Source organism: Hemiscyllium ocellatum, chromosome 10 (assembly GCF_020745735.1).
Source record: "Hemiscyllium ocellatum isolate sHemOce1 chromosome 10, sHemOce1.pat.X.cur, whole genome shotgun sequence".
NCBI classification, from domain to species: domain Eukaryota; kingdom Metazoa; phylum Chordata; class Chondrichthyes; order Orectolobiformes; family Hemiscylliidae; genus Hemiscyllium; species Hemiscyllium ocellatum.
This window is the reverse complement of record NC_083410.1, coordinates 99,948,106-99,968,872: the sequence shown is the minus strand read 5'-3', so window position 1 is coordinate 99,968,872 and position 20,767 is coordinate 99,948,106. Positions and strand designations below refer to the sequence as shown.

At 41.5% G+C, this 20,767-nt stretch overlaps 1 protein-coding gene across 4 annotated transcripts; it reads right to left on the bottom strand.

The window, feature by feature from the left end:
• Positions 1 to 1,428: 1,428 nt before the first annotated feature.
• Positions 1,429 to 19,464, bottom strand: LOC132819875 (paired box protein Pax-1-like). Of its 4 annotated transcripts, none has more exons than XR_009645131.1 (6): positions 18,899 to 19,464; positions 17,682 to 18,311; positions 16,341 to 16,483; positions 15,961 to 16,201; positions 3,718 to 3,994; positions 1,429 to 1,975 (listed from the first exon to the last, which is right to left on the bottom strand). XR_009645131.1 is itself a non-coding variant. In XM_060831800.1 (5 exons), exons 1-5 carry the CDS (start codon positions 18,900 to 18,902, stop codon positions 3,798 to 3,800), a joined length of 1,215 nt encoding a protein of 404 aa, XP_060687783.1. In that variant the 5' UTR covers positions 18,903 to 19,464; the 3' UTR covers positions 1,429 to 3,797. The 4 variants fall into 4 exon arrangements, 2 of the variants coding, with proteins under 2 accessions (XP_060687783.1, XP_060687784.1); XR_009645132.1 differs by lacking the exons at positions 1,429 to 1,975; positions 3,718 to 3,994 and adding exons at positions 11,389 to 11,476; positions 15,326 to 15,432 and having other exon boundaries at positions 18,899 to 19,454; XM_060831800.1 differs by having other exon boundaries at positions 1,429 to 3,994.
• Positions 19,465 to 20,767: the final 1,303 nt, after the last annotated feature.

The window sequence follows — 20,767 nt, the reverse complement described above, 5'->3', positions numbered from 1 at the left end:
CCCTAAACAAAGCTCAAGGTGGGCAGGGTGGAGGATGCCCTTCCTGCCTGGATGCCACTTGAGGTACCACTTCAGGGCCTCAATCTACCATTTTCGTATTAATGCAGTGACAGGCGGGGAATTTGCCCCCAATAGAGGCCACGTAGCGAACCGCCAGCAGTCTCTAGGTGGAGAATGGGCCTCTATGCCAAATCGAAGCACCCAGCATCGGGAAGAGGGGTGTCAACTGAAAACCACCCCTCTGTGCTCACTTCCAACCCTTTCTCTGATCGTTTCTCCAATTACTGGGCAAGACTGCCATCACAGTTATCAAATCCCTCCCGTTGCTTCACTCAGCTGAGCAGTTTGGTTGCAGACAAGAATGTGAGAAGTCTAAACTAACCTCCGACGTTATGTTTTTGCAAATGCCGGAATGTGTATCAATTTATTTTCACTATTTATGACGCAAATCAGCTTCTCCAAAAGCACATTGATTGAACAGAAAAAAACAAGCAATTAAAATAGAACTAGAAACAGAAATTGCTGGAAAAACTCAGGAGGTCTTGTAGCATCTGTGGAAAGAAATCAGAGCTAACGTTTCAGATCGGATGACCCTTCCTCAGAACTCGGATGCACAGTATCCACAGATTTTTTGGGTTTTATTTTTAAATAGAAACAGAATGGTTCCAGAGATGTTCATATCCGCTACATCGCCGAAACATCATATTATCTCATTGCGACAGATAGTATTTAACCTACTGTCTATTCCCAATTTTTCCGGCTTCTGGTTCATATTGGTTAATCTCCAATGGTCTTCTGTGGTTTGGAGGAAATACTGTTCAGTCAAAGTGTGCAGAGCGCTGGAGGAAATTTTCTTTAAAACATGCATAGCCAGCAGAAGACAAAGCTTGATTGGTTGCTGGGAAATTTGACTTGGTCAGACTTCCAGATGAAAGATACTTTGGCTGAGTGAAATGCAGATCTCTAAACTTTTCTAACAGTGAAGAACAAATGTACGTTGAGGGAGAAATATAGAAGGTACGGAATAGTTTGTTCAGATTATCCAGGGAGAAACCTTTCCCTATTTTAAACATGTACATTCTGTAATGCTGTGTGATACTTTTACAAGGCTATGCCAGTTTGTTAAACAGAGGAATTAAATTAGTGGCAGAATATGGTTTTCTATGCAGTACAGTTTGAGGAACCCAGAAATTCAAAATTGAGGTGCCACAGCACCACCACGAACAGAAGTGTGTCATTACATTGTGGTACCTCAATGTAGGCAAGTTTCTTTATGGATGTTGTTGAAAGAATTTATGTTGAAGAGTGTTGATAAGCTTTGAATATATTATGGATAGCTCAATGTCATATATTCAGTCGTGCAGATGGCACCCTCTGTCAGAAGTCATACGCTAACGACTGTTGAATGATGAGATTTCTCACAATGCGTTCATGGTAGAAAAATGTTACATTTTATTTTAAGAGAATTAGACACTAACAACAATATCTGCATTTGTAAAGTTATTTACTGGATCATTTTTTGGAGGTAATATTAAATACTAAACATTAAATACTAATATTAATACATAAAACCGATTCCTGATGAAGGGCTAATTCCCGAAACGTCGATTCTCCTGCTTCTCAGATGCTGCCTGATCTGCTGTGTCCTTCCAGCACCACACTCTAGACTCTGATCTCGAGCATCTGCAGTCCTCACTTTCTGTATAAAACTTATTTGTTCATTTTAAAAGGATACCATCATCAGGCCAAAATAAAAACATGTGGGTCTTATTATCTGACAACAAATGAAGAGTCTTCTTTCAGTTCATTTGTGGCTCGTTTGGCATTTGTATCATGAGATTCCTGATTCATGTCCCTCTCCAAGTCTTCAATACACAAATCAAAACTGATGCTCCAATGTATTGCAGATGGAATATTGCACTATCAGAGGTGATGCCTTTCAGATGAGATGTTCAGCCAAAGCTACATTTGCCTTCTGGAGTTGAAGGGAAAGACACTATTTCAAACAAGAGCAGGGGGGTTGCCACCAGCATCATAGGCAGTACTTGCCCCTCAGTCAACATCACAAAAACAACTTATTGAGGTGGACAATATCTCTTGATCCACACCACATGAGACCAGTGCACAGCCGCAGTGCTGCTCAGCGTTTGCAGCATATGCATTGCGAGCGATGGTCATAGAGAGATTTTGTTTATTGGATCTGCAGCTGAGTCTTTAAAAAGGGGGAACTTACCAACACGGTAGCTCATAGTAAATGTCGTGTCAAAATCTGTCAGAGGCACTCGATTCTTGAGAACTAGAGGGCATAGGTTTAAGGTGAGAGGGGAAAGACATAAAAGAGAGCTAAGGGGCAACTTTTTCACACAGAGGGTGGTGTGTGTATGGAATGAGCTGCCAGAGGAAGTGGTGGAGGCTGGTACAATTGCAACATTTGGATGGGTGTATGAATAGAAAGGGTTTGGAGGGATATGGGCCGGGTGCTGGCAGGTGGGACTAGATTGGGTTGGGATATCTGGTCAGCATGGACGGGTTGGACCGAAGGGTCTGCTTCCATGCTGTACATCTCTATGACTCTATGACTCTATAACTGTGTGCGATCGACCTTTGAACTTGCAAGCAGAAATGTTCGTTTCTTCTGACTGAGGGGGAAAGGTTTCAAATATCGTCTCGTTGCCATCACATTATCATTTGACAAAACTTATTGAGTACAAATTGGCTGCTTGATTTTCGACAATATAATAATGATTACATTTCAAAAGAATTTCATTGGCAATAAAAATATTTTGAATACTGGTCATGAAAAGTGCTACATAAATGCAAGTCTTTTTGTTTCATTGGAAATGGAGTTTTTAAAAGCTGAGAGAGGAATAGAACAAGACAACTTTTACATGTTTGAGACGCTTGGATTATTGATTATTTTAGCAATAAAATTCTGGTGGAAAATTATTTTAGAACCATTACTTATTGCATTACCATAAGGAAACATCTTATTTAGAAAAGCTCGGTTTTAAGAAGCTCATTACTGACTCTAGATTCAGCATGTAATAAATACAACAAAAATATAACAAATATGCAATTATTTGATGTGGGAATGTTTCTCATTTCTATTCAAACACTATGTCGATCAGATATGCAGGTTCTGAATTTAATTTTTGTTTTCCTCACTTTAGCCACTCTGAACAGAGGTGCTGCCTTGGTCAGTTTATAGATTCTCTTGTATGAAGTACAGCTTTCTTGTGTAGTCCCTCAAATTACAAAAAAAAAACAGCCAGCAAGAAAACATGTCACAAATGCGTAATTCGCAAGTGCGTAGGAAGAGCTATTAAGATACAAAATTGTAATGGAGCATTTTATTGTGAATTACTTTCCTGGAATTAAAAGTTAATTTTCTTTTTGGGAATTTGAGTTGCAAGCTAAGGTGCAATACTTTTCCAACGTTCCAACTGATTTCCCCACCCCCACCACCCCTTGACTGGAGGAGGCAAATTTCCTTCGACCCATCTGTCTGCTTTGGTGTCAAAGTATTGATGGGTGGCAACAGCGCGGGAATGATCCACTTACTCTGCCATTACATTTCTGGCTTTTGTGTTGATGCAGATGTGTTTCAGATGTGCACGACTGTCAAACTCATAATATACCTTGCGAGCTCTGTCTTATGAAGGGCACGGTAACATGGCCGTAATGGTCTCAGGCAAGCAACTGCGCAGGGCAACAAACCTTTTGGAAAGAGAATTTTGCAACTGACACTCCAGGCTGTGGGAGCTTGGTGCAGAACTTTTCTCCACAACGAGGTCAGTTTAAATATTGGAGGAAGCATGGGCTGGACTGTTTGCTTTATTCTGACGATCTGATGAAATCGGACTTTTCACCGCACTGCTAGTGGCCGACACCCACGCAACGTCCAATGGGGGATTTCTATCATTTTTCGCCTCCTGGCCTTTCCAAGTCAGATTACCTCTCCACTCCTGAACTACATTTCTGTTCCTGCATCCACCTACACAGAGACAAAAAAAAACGCCCTGTAAATGGCAGGAATGTGACGCTTTCCACTGACTTACCTTGACGTATTCCTATCTGATAGCCAAGTTTGAAAAGTTTCAAGATCAACTACCTTAAAGTGCGATTAACGATATTTTTTTTTAAATGTTCTCTGTCAATTTCAGGCTAATGAGCAGAGATGGTTCGGTGTTACATTTGAAATTCTCTGATGCAGAATCCCTGACTGAGAAGCAGTGTCAATGTGTTCAGTATATAACTCCACACTAGCCACTTTAAATGGATTTCGTTTGACGTGCTTGTGTATCAGAGATAGCCAAAAATGTTTGATCATCCAATAACAAATATGATTCTAACTAATGAAACCATAGAGTGTTTACTTCTCAAAATATAAATTGCATTAACTGCCTTATAACAGGGATACTCTAAATTTTGATTTTGTTTTGTAACTTGACCACTCTATTTTGATTATGTTTCCAAAGCTATAAAAAAATAGCAAATTTCAATTGCATTTTCTTGGAAATTTATTCTATGCATGTGCATGCAAATGAACGTGACATATGACTTAACTTGTTCCTTTCTTTCATTGTAATATCACATGCATGCAAACATTTATCCATCGACAATGTGGGTAGATAAGAAGGCAATAAAATCTGGCAATCGGAAAGCCTGAAAATCAGGAGGAAATGATTTAACTTTGCCACAGGCAGGGGACACAAAGTGACTGGCCCAATATTGAAATGTCTTAATATCGTGGCGGGATGTTCTTCTGGGGCAGTATATGGTTAAACAGTACGAAAAGTAACATTCATGGCATCCTGCTGTGCCATAATGGCTTAGTGCCTATACAGACAATACTGCACTGTCGTACTGAATCATTACTCAATTTAAAGATGTAAAGTATTAGGAGAGATGCTAAGTAGTGAAATAGCACGTAAAAGTTTGACTGCTTCACGGAAAATATTATCAAAAGAAAAAAATATTGTTGTAGTATTTTAGCATTGCGTTGAGCAGAACATTCCTGGTCAGATGTTCCAATTTTCAGAGACTGCGTTTGTACAAAGCACACTTTGGATTCTGTTACAATCCCCAGAGAGACTGATAACTGCTTAAAGGAAATTGAAACTTTCGCTGAGTAGCTAAAAGGATCTCCTAACTTGATGTAAAATATCAAGTCCTTTACCTACAATACACAAACTAAATGCAACATTGACGACAGGGCATTATTTCAGCAGGCAATTTGTACGCTTAACAGTCGAAAAGATTCCCTAATTAGTATTTAAATTAACAAACAAATTGCTTTCTACGTCTTCCGTTAAGTACCGCTTCATTCTTCGGGAACTGGTCCAAACTGATTCTTACTTTTTTTTCTTGATCTAGCTTAGTAGTTTTTATTCTTAAACTGATTTCCCTGTATGGTCTGGAGATCCCTCCCTCTACCTCAAGCTATTTGAATTTGCCAGCTTCGTTTAAGCGTCTGTGACTCGGATCTCTTGAAGCCCAGTTAAAGCTCCTTCGCACATTTTGTCTGGTGGATGACAGAAACATATTGCCTCTGTCTCTCTCTTGCTCTGTCTCTGATTCGTGCGAATTGACCCTGTCTGTGAACTTTGGCGTATTTGGGGAACCAATGCTAATCGCACGCGCCTTATATCCAGGTATTAATATGAGGCAGCTTTCACATGCACACCTCAACTCTTTTTGGATAAATTGTAACCATTTACAAAACCTAACAATTCTAGTGCCTCCTCGGAACTGAAAAACAGTAGTCTATTCACATCAGCACGGTCCATCTGGTCAGTGCTTACAAATGTGAATATCTTGTACTTTCTTCACAGTCAGAAAACCTGGCCTTCCTCTATAATTTTGAGCAATCAAGCCACACAAACTTGCTATGGATCAGAATTCTTAACAGGTCACATGACCCCATTCACCCGTTCCCTCGTACCCCAAATTAAGGACAGAGGACTGAAACACAACAACCTTATAAACCCTGCAATAATGACAGAAAGTGCTGGAGAAACTCACCAGGTCTAGCAGTATCTGTGGAGAGTGAAACGGTTAACATTTAACAAGTAATAAGACTTCTTCAGATCTTAAACCTCATATGTGTAACAATTCTCAGTGCATAATCCTCACATTCCCATGTTCTAAACAATATAAGTCAATAATTGACAAAAATTGAAAATGGTGAACTGAATGATAACTTTCACAACGAGAAATAATATTTGCTACATTTTCCAGTGTAGGAGAACAATCGAGTTTAATTATTGAACTCCAGAGTTTTCATTTACATTCAATTAATACGTATGTTTTGTGAATTTCTGCTGTCCCAGGAAACATTCAAATAGGTTAACCCAATGCTTTTGATTTTTAATATATTTTCATGTTGTATGACAGAGGCAAATGCCGTGATGGTTAATGGAGAAGTAATAAGAATGTCAGTGAGATGGTTGAAATATTTATGGGTCTATGCAAATATATTATATTGGCAGACACAAGGACGATATATGATCGGACTGTTCAACGTGAATAATATTCTGTCCTCTCACACTCACCAATGTGCTGATATGATAGAATAACTGCTTCCCTAATCAGAAATATAAGACAGTGTAACTATGGTCCACAAGCTGAAAGAGAAAGCAATCGTCAAAGTAACTTAAAGGCAAAAATAAAATCAGTAACTAATTTTGCAAAAATAATGAAGAGAATGTGTAAAATGCTATAAATTATGAATTGTGGCATCACTTTTCATCAATTAAGTGTTATATGGCATGTGTAGGAGCCCAGTAATTAAAACAGCTAATGTTAGGAATGAAATGTTAGACCACATTTTTAAAACACTTCATACTTCCTACAACATTTCTATTAACCTGAATTAATCTGATGAAAGATAGAAGCTTTATGATTGCACATATTTAGTTCACACGAAGTTTTCCCCATTATTATTGTTTGATTTTTCAAATATACATTTTGGCGAATTTTGTGCTTAAAATGCGGGATTTATCGACTTGGAAAGTGACATTTTGCAAAGCCTGTACCATAACCAAGACCTTCCAAATCAGATGTAGTCAGTGCAACATGCAATTAAATGCTACCATCTCCTAGTATTGTGCTTCAATCCCATCAACCTGCCAAGAGCAGTATTGCAACAGTAGTAGATTATGGGCTCATACCTGTTCAAATTGAATAAAGATTAATCAAACATTGTAACTACGTATAAAGGAAACAGTTTCACGTCTTCTTCCTAGCTGACATTATTTAAATCCTAAAATACAGCTATGGTTTATTATGCTAAGCACCGGAAAATAATGAAGTATTTTCGATAGAGAGAAAAGCATATAATATTGAATATTTAGCAAATACTTCAAAATAATTATAATGCTTTTATTGTGTGGCCAGAATTTTCTGTACAATATGAATAGCATAATTTTTGGAGCTCAAGGTAATATTAAATGCTGCATGCATAACAGTAGGAGACTTAACCCCAGCTAACAAAGTTATTATAGGCACACTGCAGTGGGAGAACATAAATTTTCACAACCAACAACTTACATTTATACAGCATCTCTGATAAGAAAATGTCCCTAGGTATTTCACAGGAACACTATAAAACAAAATATGATGCCATGCCACGCAATGAGACAGCATGTGTCCAAAAGCTTTATCAAAAAGGTAGGTTAAAGGAGGAAAACGGTAAAAAGGTGTAGGGAGGGTATTCCAGACTTCAGGTCCCAGGTAACTGTAGGTACGCCACCAATATTTAAAATCAGTGATGTTCAAAAGGCCTGAATTGAAGTGTCATGATATATTGAAGATATGTGGAGTTGAAATACGTTATAAAGATAGAGAGGGCTGAGGCATGGAGGGTTTTGCAAACAAGGATTAATTTTAAACCAAGGATTATTCGCTTGAATAAAACATTTTACAACAAGATTTGGGCAGAGCAGACCTTCCCAAATCTTGTTCTGACAGCCTCACTGGACTTCAACTTAAATGAGCCATCCTTCTAACTTCCCAATTGCAAACTGCTTTATACCTTCAGCTTAAAGAATCTGAAAAACAATATCCAGCTAGGCATGCTTGCGTCTGGTGGATTTGTAAGTTAGCCCAGAAATGATTATATGTGCCTGAGCTTCCTGCAACGCCTGTTTCCAACTCACAGAGCTCTTTAAATGAAGGTTAACAGCCTCAGGAAAAGAAAGGTTGTCTTTGCTTTCGATTAGGTCTCACCTCAAGCAGCGCCAGATGTCATCATGATTCGTCTGTTGCCAATGATAGTCATAGAGACATAGAGATGTACTGCACGAAAACAGACCCTTCGGTCCAACTCGTCCAGGCCGACCAGTTATCCGAATCTAATCTAGTCCCATTTGCCAGCACTTGGCCTATATCCCTCTTAACCCTTCCTATTCATCTACCCATCCAGATGCCTGTTACATGCTGTAATTGTACCAGCCTCTACCACTTCCTCTGGCAGCTCATTCAGTACACGTTCCACCTTCTGTGTGAAAAGGTTGCCCCTTAGGTCTCTTTTATATCTTTCCCCTCTCACCTTAAATCCTCTAGTTCTGGACTCCCCACCCAGCTATAGCTATATTCTATTTTATCTAACAGTACTCCTTATTTAAACAAGGCTAGCACACTTACTATTCAGACAGTATGCACGTATTTTAACATGCGGCAAATTGTCATGTCTGTTGTGGGAACGTTTCATTTCCTATGTTACTGAACATTAATAGCAGTGCTACCCCGCTAGGACATGCCTCCATGCAGAACACCACTAATACTTGTTGTCGGAAGGGTACATTTCAGCTTACCCCGTTCGCTGGTCGAATCTGCCAGAAATTCTCACAGCATAGCGTTACTGTGAGATTATGTAAATGATGCTGTCAAAAGAAAAAAAATCTAACTCCAATTTTCTCCAAAAATCTGAAACGATTTGGATATCTGTCACTTTTAAGAAAGGGTTTTCTGATGGTACTTTCATCAACAGTTAGCAAGTATGAGAACAAGCATTTTTAAGAAGCGTCAATCGTAATTTATATTGGTCGTTATTGGAAGATTGTTGGATTATACGAATTGTGAATAACACAACAGACGGAAGAGGTAGCGCAATCTGAGTCTGTACGCAGGAAGGTCTGTACACTTCTGCCAAGTGCAATGCAGCAGATGTACACTGGAGGATTTTTTTTATTGTGGACATTCATAAATTAAACCAAAATTTTCATATCGTCAGTGCAGATGCTTTTCATATAATCACAGAATGCTAAAACCTACTAATAGCTAGTGGGAGCTTTCGATAGCACAGATATAGTATAGACTAGAGGTCTGTGTCCAGAGTAATAAACACAAACTGTTTGAGGCCACGTCCTCCGACAAGTAAGATATTGAACTGATAGGGTTGATCACAAACAATACTAACTATTAGAGCTGTTTTCATTCTTCTAGTTGCGATTATGTACTTTGGTTCGCTGAAATTTAGTCATTGGAAGACAAAACAGATGTAAAACAATGAATTCAAACAAGCGCATAGACCGTGATATACAAATTATAAGCTGAAAATGTGTTGCTGGAAAAGCGCAGCAGGTCCGGCAGCATCCAAGGAACAGGAGATTCGACGTTTCGGGCATAAGCCTTTCGAATCTCCTGTTCCTTGGATGCTGCCTGACCTGCTGCGCTTTTCCAGCGACACATTTTCAGCTCTGATCTCCAGCATCTGCAGTCCTCACTTTCTCCTATACAAATTATAACTCTTGGTAGTACTTTTGACTGTTAACGTGTTTACATGTTGTATGGGGCAATCCAGGGCAGTAATAAAACAGCCCAGGTCTGAGCCTTATCGTCATCGTTCCAACTTTAAAGAAAAGCAAAGGGGCGCTTCCTGAGAAAGATACAGATATTAGGTGAAGTTACAACGATTCCCATCACACTCTCTGAAAATTGTTAGCATTTCGCAAAAATCTTGTCACTAACCTCTTGTCTGATTGGCTATACATTTGCGAAATAACAAAATAAGTTAGTCAAAATACATGGAGGTACACAGTCTCTACAAAACAGAAGTAAACAAAAGGTTTTTTTTTAAATAGTAAGTGTCTGGCTGAAACTAAATAATGTGAAATCTGAAGTGCTACATATTTATTTTCTGGGTCACAAATCCCACGACACCAGGTTATAGTCCAACAGGTTTATTTCTGAGTACTGCTCCAAATAAATCGGGTTATTTCGGAGTACTGCTCCGAAAGCTCACGATTTCAAATAAACCTGTTGTACTAGAACCTGCTATCCTGTAACTTCTGACCTTATCCACCCCCGTCCAACACTGGCACCTCTACGTCGTATTTATTTTCTGAATGTCATGTTATGTAATTGCTGTGCTGATTCTGTCAACATAACAGGTGGTCGTGTGGTGTGGCAACTGGAATTAAGTCTTGGGCTAACGGATGTACGGAATAAAGTGAATGAAGGGGAGAAAAAACAACCAAATAGGACGAGGAGTTCTGTGCACCAAGAAAGTGGGTTGTTTTTCTCTCTCTGTCTCATTCACTGTTGACCCTTTTTGTTATTGGCAATTCAATAATGAAACAAATAATGCTGCAAATGGTAAGTAACAGTCGCCCCATACACACACACACACAGAGGTATGATGCATTTCTCGTCTGGTTTGATGGTTGTTTTATTTCAACATAAATGCATTTTTAAATTCAAAATATAAAAATATAAAATGGACCGCGGGGGGCAAAAATATTTGTACATTTACAGTCTCGGATATACATCAAAATGTTCACAACTTGTTCACATGGTCTGTGGCGCCGACCAATATCTGTATGCGTTAGCCAAGGGTCTGGGTTTATAAAGCTATATTCAAACACATGATACATTATTGAGGAAGTCTCCCATTGCCTGTATGGGGACGGGTAGTATTCTATTTGTGGGCGAAGCCTGCATTAATGAACAGTAAAATCGGGTTTCTTTTTTTTTGGTTATATTATGGCTTATATTCCTATCAGCTACAATACAAATATGATTTCTCGACATTTCACAAATATATGAAACAAGATCAAAACAGATCGGCCTCCCCGTCACCAACACCGCGTCTGAACTTGAGGAATTGTCATTCACTGGCGGTAAGGGGACAGAAATGCCTTTAGCGGGTCCAAGCATTGTCTCCCCATCACCTCGCTGCACGTCGTCTTCGATATATCTTTGATTATTCCCAAATGTTCCTTAAAACCGAAATGACATAAAACAGCAGTCCCAAAGTTCCTGGAAGGAAGCTTTTATCGTTCATTCGATCTCCTGTGGAACTCCGTTTATTTCTTGAAAGAAGGCACCATCGTTGGTGTTACGCTCGGGGTTAAGTGTGTGGTGGGAGGGAGGGCTGTCTTTTACGTGCTGGAGGCTGGGATTGAGAGGCCGTGCGCACTGCTAAGAGGTTCAGGGGGTTTGTTAACAGGGCTCACGGGTTTTCTCTCTGACGCTGAAAGAAAAGCAGGGAGAGAGCGGAATAAAAAGCCTTGACAATTCAGACCTGCGAGTTGCTCACTCAGACAAAGCAGCTTTGTTTTAGTTTAGCTCATAGTTAACACTACATCAAATTATCTGAAACTTGAACTGAACGAGGCAAGGATGACCAAAGGACTTAATAAGGAGAATTCATTAAGATTCCTTTAAAGCCCAGACATATTCATGCGCCAACAAATATCTTGATATTATTCAAATTACTATATTATTCAAATTACTTTGCCCCAAAAGCTGTACATTTCGCATGTTCAGAATGGTAACTTATTAGAAGTGGAAATACTGTCAGTAATGCGATGATTAGAATACACAGTATCCCTTTCCCCAATAATATGTAACTATTCAGCAAATATGGAAACTGGATCTCAAAGCTAAAATTGAATTTATGGGTTAATCCCTAATGCGGTTGCAAATATTTTCTTAATAATCTAAAGAGCCCTTTGCTGCGGCATTTTTTTTTTGTTTGGTATCTGATTTTAAAACAGCTGCATCTGCGTGAAATGCCCAGATCTGAGACTGATATTCACATTTAGTATCAAACCTCCTAACAGGAGAGTCAGCATCTCAATGGGAACGTTAGCCTGTTGGATATTATGATTTGGAGATGCCGGTGTTGGACTGGGGTGTACAAAGTTAAAACTCACACAACACCAGGTTATAGCCCGGACTATAACTCGGTGTTGTGTGATTTTTAACTCTGGTGCATATTGACTGTCTTGCTATGCAGTTCCAGCATTTTCGTGTTTCTCTCGCTTTTCATTTAACTGTTTCTATCATCGACTAACACACGGTGTTTCACCTTTATTCTGGTGTTAATCTATTTACTCGGAAAACGAGTCGATTTGTTTAATGGAGGCAAAACGACGCCTACACCTTGTTTTCAGGAAAACGAAACAATATCAAAAACGATCTCTCGCCTTGTGAGGATCGAAAGGACAGCATTGGTTTGTGGTTGGAAAGTGAAACACTGAGATGCGGAAGGGGAAAATTCAGAATTGTCCACCTCTGCACAGCGCAAGAGTCGAACTCCAGTTCCTGTGGACTCTGCTAGCCAGGCAAGTTCGCCAACATGACAGAGCGAATGTGATTCCAGATTCGATTGATCTAGGCACCTAATGGCATATATGTGTCAAGAAGCCCCATTTCGTTACTAATACTGTATAGTTAAAAATCATCAGCTGACGAAGGAGCAGCGCTCCAAATGTTAGTGCTTCCAAATAAACCTGTTGGACTATAACCTGGTGTTGTGTGATTTTTAACTTTGTCCATTCCAGTCCAACACTGGCACCTCCACATCGTTATTAATCTGAAGAGAGACGGTCTGTCTCTGCTACCTGGGATTGCATGCTCACTGGGGAATTACACTACAGTATTAATTTACGACAGACAGGCGAAGGGAAGGACATTTTAATTGTCAGAGCAAAACAATCTAGTTTTTAAAATAATTTTAATGACATAAATTCAGGTAAGTGGCAAAAACAAGGTGCCATCCCTCTGCACTCTCACCTTGCCCTGTCATAATGCACCTTCCATACTTCCTGTGTGTTCACCGGATTTGCTTAGAAAATCGTTTCTTGCACAGATGTACAATTCGAGATTAGCAGCCCGATATCTGTCAGCCCATCTCCCCACAATTTGGTGCCCTGAAATCACTCGACAATTGGCAGTGAGATCCAACGTCGTTGATGCGTTTGCTTTAGCTCAGAGCAAGACTCCGATTCCACACAGTTGGGATAAATTGTGTGTGTGTGTTTTTTTAAGAGAGTTATCAGTACCCGAGGCATCCAAATTGAGTCTCTCGCGGGAATGCATCTATCTGAGTTAGCTTTGCAAATGAAGTAAGCGCCCTCTGGATTATAAGGACTCGCTGACATTTTTGCTTTAGCATGTGCAAATATTAAATTACTACTGCGAAATGTATCCTAGTTTTCTCGATTATGAATCCCAACCCCAACCGAAAAAAAACTCACATGCAGTTTATGGAGAATGTAATCATCTAAAGGTTAGGATGCTGAGCAGAATCTAAATATTAGCTGCTGGGCCCGAGCTCGAGGCTCCTTTCCATTATTGTTCATATTCACTAATTTTCCTTGAACGCATTGGACCAAGGCATTCAGAAGCAACAAGTAAAAGCAAATTGAACCCAGCACTACATTTAAACATTTGGAAACACGTACTTCTGCAGCGCGGGAGTGTTAAAGTTGCTGCCTTACCCACTCAATTACTTGGTGCTTCCGAATACAAAAACAGTTCACTTGCTCAAAAGTTTCAAATTCAAACCGTTTCTTCATTTGTTTGACCTTCAATATTTCCTCTGTAAGTCCTAACTCCACTGACTTTTTTTTTAATCTAACGGGCATTTTATTTTTGCATTGTCACATTCAATATGACCAGATGTTTTTAACGAACGCTGCGATGATTTGACCACAGAAATCAAAGGCAGCTCCCACACTGACTGTAAATGCAGGGATTGGCTTTGGCCAGGAAAGGTCGTCAGTTGGTGAATGGGCCAGTCTCAATCATTAACAGTAGCCCCTAAATCTAACGCTGGTCAAAGAGAAAACAAAGTAAAGGAAATAGTGGACTTCATAACTTAAAATCACATTTTTTTTAATGTTTGCCACCTCGGTTAGCTCAATTGGCATCTATTTGCAATGCACACAGGAAAATTCTAAATATTCACAGTACAGACAACTGTGGCAGCTTGTCACATATGTGCGTTTAACTACCAGAGTGCAATCCTTTAAATATTAGAGCTCAAGGTCTAAATAGCAGATTTTTTTTTCTTCTGGAGTGTGGGAATGAAATAGTGCCGGATAAATAAAGCCAATTGGTTTCAACTAATTAAAGCAGGTTCTCACGTCTCGACACCATCGCTACAAACGCGAAGTACTGTAGACAATATATTGCAAGTAGTTGGAAATAATTGGAATTTTGGGCGAGAGCTTTTGTTCTTCGCCAGCAGTGCTGGAAAATTGAATGTTGATTTGGGACATGTTGAACATGTTGGGAAGTCGATAGAAATGCATATGGTTTGTCAGAAGAGGTAAATAAAATACATTATTGGCCATATAGTTTGAAATAAGACGGCTCAGTATTAATTGGTGTCAAGACAGTTCAGGATATTAATTGGTAACAAGACATGTAGATAATCTGCACTAACAGTGAGGCAGAAAGGTGTGGGGTAAACTGCAACTGGACACTGCCTTACATGGGGGTAGCGAGGTGTGCTTTCAAAAGATAGCAAATTACGTGGATAAGGAGCACTTTAAGAACTGGAAAGTTCTGCGTCAGATGACCGTGTTATCCACTTCATATTCTCATTAACTGAATCTAATTCACAAAATAAGTGAACGCCATCTTCAGTTAGGAGTTACACTCGGCATGGAACCTGTCCGGACAGGCATGGAACTGGTCAGAAAACAAAAAAAAATGCTGGGGATCACAGCGGGTCAAGCAGCACCCTTGCAGAGAGATCAGGCTGTGAGATCCAGCATTTTTTTTCAGATCCCAGCACCTGCAGTAATTTGCTCCTACATTGAACTGGTCAGTCCTGGCGGGAGATTTGAGAGTAAATTGGTGGCGTTGCTTTATCGTTACCATTTTAGCTTTTAGCTGCCTCTATAGAAGACTCAAGCATGAAATTTAAGTGTCTGCACAATAAGAGTTTGGAATGAAAGCTCAACTCTATTCAAAGGCCTCGAATTGATTAAAGACTGATTCTTAACTAGCAGTAGCCGCTGAGCAACGTCTGACTGATAATAGGGTACAAAAAAAGCACAAAAACTTATGAATCAATAATGCACACCTTGTCATTTTCAGCTGAAATACTACGTGAGAATCCAACATCAACCCACAGTAACACAGCTCCTTATAGGCTGCCTCTGCGCACCGTATGTATAGATTGGTGGGACTCTAGAATGAAACAAAAGCAGCTTTTGGAAAATATAATTGCCTTTAGATTGTAACTGTTCCAAGAGCAATAAGCAACATTCCCAGAGTCGAATGAAAGCAAACGCATTTTGCAGCAAAGCCGCCGCCACAGAAACGCGGTCCCTTGACTGAAAAGGGCACATTGAACAACTTCAAAGAGTGGGGAATAACTGCTTCCTACATGGAAAATGGACTTTGAGACCCGCTGAAACTCCACAAATTCACTTACATGGTGCTCTGACAAACAGCTATTTCATTCTATTGCTCTGCATTACGCGAATGGGCCCTGGTATCAAAAGGAAACCCGTATCACTTGTTTTAACTTCGATTTAACAATTCTTACCTGGAAAGATGCACTAAGAAATTTGCCCCTTTTTTTTCAATCAGCTACTTTTGTTTCATTCCAGATGTCATGAAAACACCCTCATTTTTGCTTTCGATCGGTCCGACTCAGCATTATTTTAGAGGAAATGGACCGTGGCCCCCGTGTTAACGAGCGAAGCCATTTACCTTCTCTGGCTGAGAGGTGTTTGAAGGGCATTGGTGCGTGAATGTCTCCTCCGTGCATGGTAATCCCGGGCCCTGCCGACTGGGAGAGGCCGCTGCTCTGGGACTGCCAGTGATGTCCACTCATGTAGCCGGCTCCAGGGCCACTGTATACTCCATAACCCGGCACTTGGTTGGACGAAGGGTAAGGGCCCACAGCGCATGCAGGAACAAAACTGCTCACAGCTGGCAAGCCAGACGGAGGCTGGAATACAACAAACACGGAGTTTGTTTTCACTGTTTAGTTGCTATCAGAGCGAGAGGCACACAGAGAGAATAGGAAGACATCACTCATTATGTGAAAACATGTGGGGAGGGGAGAAGGGGTGGGTGTAGGTCAGTACCTGAGGGTATTTCAGATCCGGGTCTATCGCCTGCTTCTCAATCCCGTTGACACTTTGAGCTGATGAGAAAGCAGCTCGATTGACGTTGTTCCAGTCTTCCATCTTGGTCTGATAGACGGAAGTCTCCGTTCCACCGTGAACGGCTAAAATGCGCGTTAAAAAAAACAAGAACAAATTAAAAACTATCATTGCGCGTGAACACCCTGTCACATTTCGCGTACCCTGTACCAGACAGATCCGAATTGTATTTTCAGTCCTTGGTGCAGTGGAAATGTCGCTGTAACATTGACTTGGATGTCTCTCCAAATGCATTTTAACCACAATCTTCCTCTCTCCCAGTCTTTAATAGCATAATTCATGTCATGCATGCGTGTTCATGCATAAAACTATGCTTTTTTTTAAAAAAAAAGACAATTTATCTGTACGACTTGTGTTGTTTAGATTGTCAGAAGCCGTTCAAATGCAGTGGGTTGGTATAAATGAAGGCAGACCTATTATATATCAGTCTGCTCAGCAAAACAGCAAATCCTGTACAGGGCTGGCTCTGCAGCACTGTCAACATTGAAGAGTATTATCTCGGACGAGTTCCACAATCTATCAACATTCAACGTTGCTTCTAGACTTTTATTTTAATGCACATTTTTTCTCGTCTTCCACGGGAGAGAAAAAAAACACTAACAAGGGATTGCAATGAGTTTAAACTTCAGCTAAAAAAAAGGTTCTTGTTTTTGTTTGGGAAGACAAGTCAGGAGGAAGGTTCATTGAGGCAGGGACACGGGGCTCAGATAAAGTGGGAAGTATAGGCCGCAAGGGCGCTTCCTACACAGAGAGGGTCAGATGAGGAAACAGAGGGGGGGGGGAAGCTTTGTTGTTTAATGTTAGTCGGAGGAATGTCACCCACCATTATACTCGGAGAAGTGGCTCAATTTAATTTTAAGCTATTGACAGGTTACAGGAGAGGCCTAGAGGATGGATTTACTGGGAATAAATATCAGACGCTGTGTTGTGGCCTGTTCCTCTTGGCCAGTCGTCCTGTGATAACAAGATTCATCCATTAATGTGCTTTGGCAAATATCTGCTGTAATCATAGATCTGTCATTTGCTGCTTTTTATTACAATTGTAGGTTTATTGGTGCATTTTCGAATAACAGAAGAGAAGCAAGGTCACAAATCAATCCTGGATATGCTATCAAAATGTTTACGTTTTGTGTGTGTGTGTGTCCATTTGTAATTTTTTAAACACAATGCGGCCCCAATCTTTCTTTGTTTCTGCCCGGTTTCAGGCCGTTGGAAACCAAGAGAGAGGGGCGGGGGTGGGGGGGTGTTGGAAGCAGCACTCACCTGCCTGCTCGACGATGCTTCTGAGCCCGAGGATGTTGGTGACGGAGTGAGCGGACGGCCAGGTCCTGTGGATGCCAACGTGGCCGGGCACCGGGACGCCGGCGGAGCTGCCCACCTTGGTAGCGGCCGGGGACATGTGCCCGGGGTAGGAGTACTGATAGAGAGGGTTGTAAGGCAGAGCGGCCTGGGGGGTGAGTTGCTTGTGGGCTTCGTAGTGACCGGAGGCTGAGGACAAGTTGCCGATCTTGTTGCGAAGGATCCTGCTGATGGAACTGACCGAGGGGACGTTGTACTTGTCACAGACCGCGTCCGCCAGCAGCCGGTCCCGGATCTCCCAGGCGAAGATGCCCGGGTCCCCCTGCTTGTATTCCCTGATGTACTTCACCACGGTCGGGGTGGTGACCCTGGGCTTGCTGCCTCCTATCGCTCCCGGCAGGATGGAGCCCGTCTCGTTGTACCGGGCCAGGATCTTGCTCACGCAGCCGTGGGAGACCCGCAGCTGGCGGCTGATATCACACGGCCGAATGCCCAGCTGAGCCAGTTCCACTATCCGCAGGCGGATGGCGTTGGGCAGGGGTCGCCCGTTCACGAAGACGCCCCCCAGCTGGTTGACCTCTCCGTACGTCTGATCTGCCGGGGGCAGGAAGGTAGGAACGGGAAGAGACAACACATTTAGTCATATTTAACTCAACAGCCTGCGGCGCGGAGAGTTCCTCCGGCAAGTTTTGAAGCAAATGATAAAACCCCAGCTTGCGACGCAAGTCCACGCGGGTGGGGGCTTATAATTAACTATAAAGTGGTGCACTTTGGGCTCTAGTATTTCCATATTATCAACACCCATCCAATTATGTCAGATTTCCCCTCTTCCCTTACTATGAGCATTTACAACGCTGCAAAAACACACACACTACCTTATTTTTCAGAAACAAGTCCTATCCGTTTGTAATTCAGATTGTTGCCATTAATCTCAGCTCTCCCCTCTCCCCCTTTCAATATTTAGCCAATATCGCAACCTTTGTAATCAAATAAACGGGCTAGTTTTGCCCTTTCTCCCCACTTCCCATGTGTAAAAACGTCCCCCCACCCCCGAAGTCGAATCATTTAGCGGCGAGAATTCTCTCGCCCCAGTCCTGATCCTTCGCGTGTACAGAGCAAGTTCCCTGCTCTGTTATCAAACTCGCGCCACTGAACCATGCGAATAGGAGTTCGCTGCTTACCCATCGCCCAACGAAGCGAGAAGTATTCCGCAATCTTTCCTTTTTTGAGTTTGCAGGTGGGGGTGGGGGGGGGGGTGGAGGGGAAGGAAGGGTGACAGAGAGAGAGAGAGAAAATAACAATCCTCCTTTTGCAATGGCTGATAGCTTTTTTTCCCCCCTTTTCTTGGTATCGTCTGACCTGGGAAATGGAGTTGAGCTAAGAGGCTGTAGCCGTGCTCTCTCTCTCTCTCTCTCACACACACACACACACACACACAGACGGATAGACACAAACACACAAAAAACACACGCACAATGCTTTTCCGTCAATGGAGCAGTCGAGTGGAGAGGGAACAATATTCAGACGGGGTTGCAAGCTAGACACAAGGTGATCTTCACCCGATTAGGGCAAATTTGTATATCCTAGAGGCTGTAGTTAGTCCAGATCAATTTTACGCGTTTTTCCACGTCAGTCTGGATGGTCACGCTGCGCAGTTCTCATTAGCCTGTCGCTGGCTCTCTCCTCTCCCCATTGGTTGGCCTGCAACAGAAATGATTCATTCCGCTCTCAGACTTTCCGCCTTTTTGGCAACTCCTCAATGTCAGGAGGGAGGGCAGCAGTTACTGCATTGCTAGAAATTGCGATTGCAATTCACGACAGCATAAAACACCCGGGTATATCGATGCTGACAGTAGCGCAGCCCCCAATCACCACCCTGTTCGAAGAAATAACATTTTTTTGCCAGCTAATACAGGCTTTTGTTTAAGTACACGCAAAAGTCTTACTCAGTTCCCCCCATCCTCCCGAAACACTTACCTCACTTCGATTGGGTCCACTCTAACTCCCATCGAAAATTTAGTCTGAACGTTGGAAAGTTACACATTATAAACCCTGAAGTTAGCAGGAACGTTCAGCGACTTTTTAATGATGTAATACTTAAACAAAGTATGAAAGCTGTATAATTACACAAATATGGAAATACGTATCATGGTAATCAGTCTGCTTTGGCTGTCGGATGCTAGAGTTGGCATTATATGATCTAAGTACATATCCATCAATTAAACCGTGAGCCACCGCTTGTGAAAGTAGCATTGAACTGTACGATTACTTCGCTGGGTCCACTTTTGCCTGTCATTTATATAAATAATTTGGATGAGAATTTGTAGGAGGGCATGGTAAGTACTTTTGCAGATGGCACCAAAATTGACGGTACAGTGGACAGCGAAGAAGATTGCAAAGAGGTCTTGATCAATTGGGCCAATGGGCTGAGGAGTGGCAGATGAAGTTTAATTTGGGTAAATGGGAGGTATTGCATTTTGATAACACAAACAAGGACATGACTTTAATGATAGGGCCCTGGGTAGTATTTGTAGAGCACTAGGGGTTCAGGTACGTAGTTCTTTGAAAATTGCATTTCAAGTGGACAGGAGGGTTAAGAAGACATTTAGCATGCTTGTCTTCATTGTTCAGACCTTTGAGTACAGAAGTTGGGACACCATGTTGTGTGATTATGCAGGACGTTGCTGAGGACACTTCAGGAGTACTGTGTGCAATTCTGGCCACTCTGATGTAGGAAAGGTATTATTAAACTAAGGAGAAAGTGAGGACTGCAGATGCTGGAGATCAGAGCTGAAAATGTGTTGCTGGAAAAGCGCACCAGGTCAAGCAGCATCCAAGGAGCAGGAGAATCTTAGCCCGCTTGGCACACTTTCCTCATTCTTGAAGAAGGGTTCATGCCCGAAACGTCGATTCTCCTGCTCCTTGGATGCTGTCTGACCTGCTGCACTTTTCCAGCAACACATTTTCAGCTATTACTAAACTAAGAAGAGTTCAGGAAAGATTTAGCAGGATGTTGACGGGGGTGGACGTTTTGAGATATAAAAATAAAC

Bases quoted from the DNA above. Each gene is read 5' to 3' on its own strand.
- LOC132819875 (XM_060831800.1), bottom strand. The intron at 16,202-16,340 runs GTACTGACCTAC...GTTGTATTCCAG, and splicing joins CGGATCTGAAATACCCTCAG to CCTCCGTCTGGCTTGCCAGC. The intron at 3,995-15,960 runs GTAAATGGCTTC...GTCTCTGTGTAG, and splicing joins ACACCTCTCAGCCAGAGAAG to GTGGATGCAGGAACAGAAAT.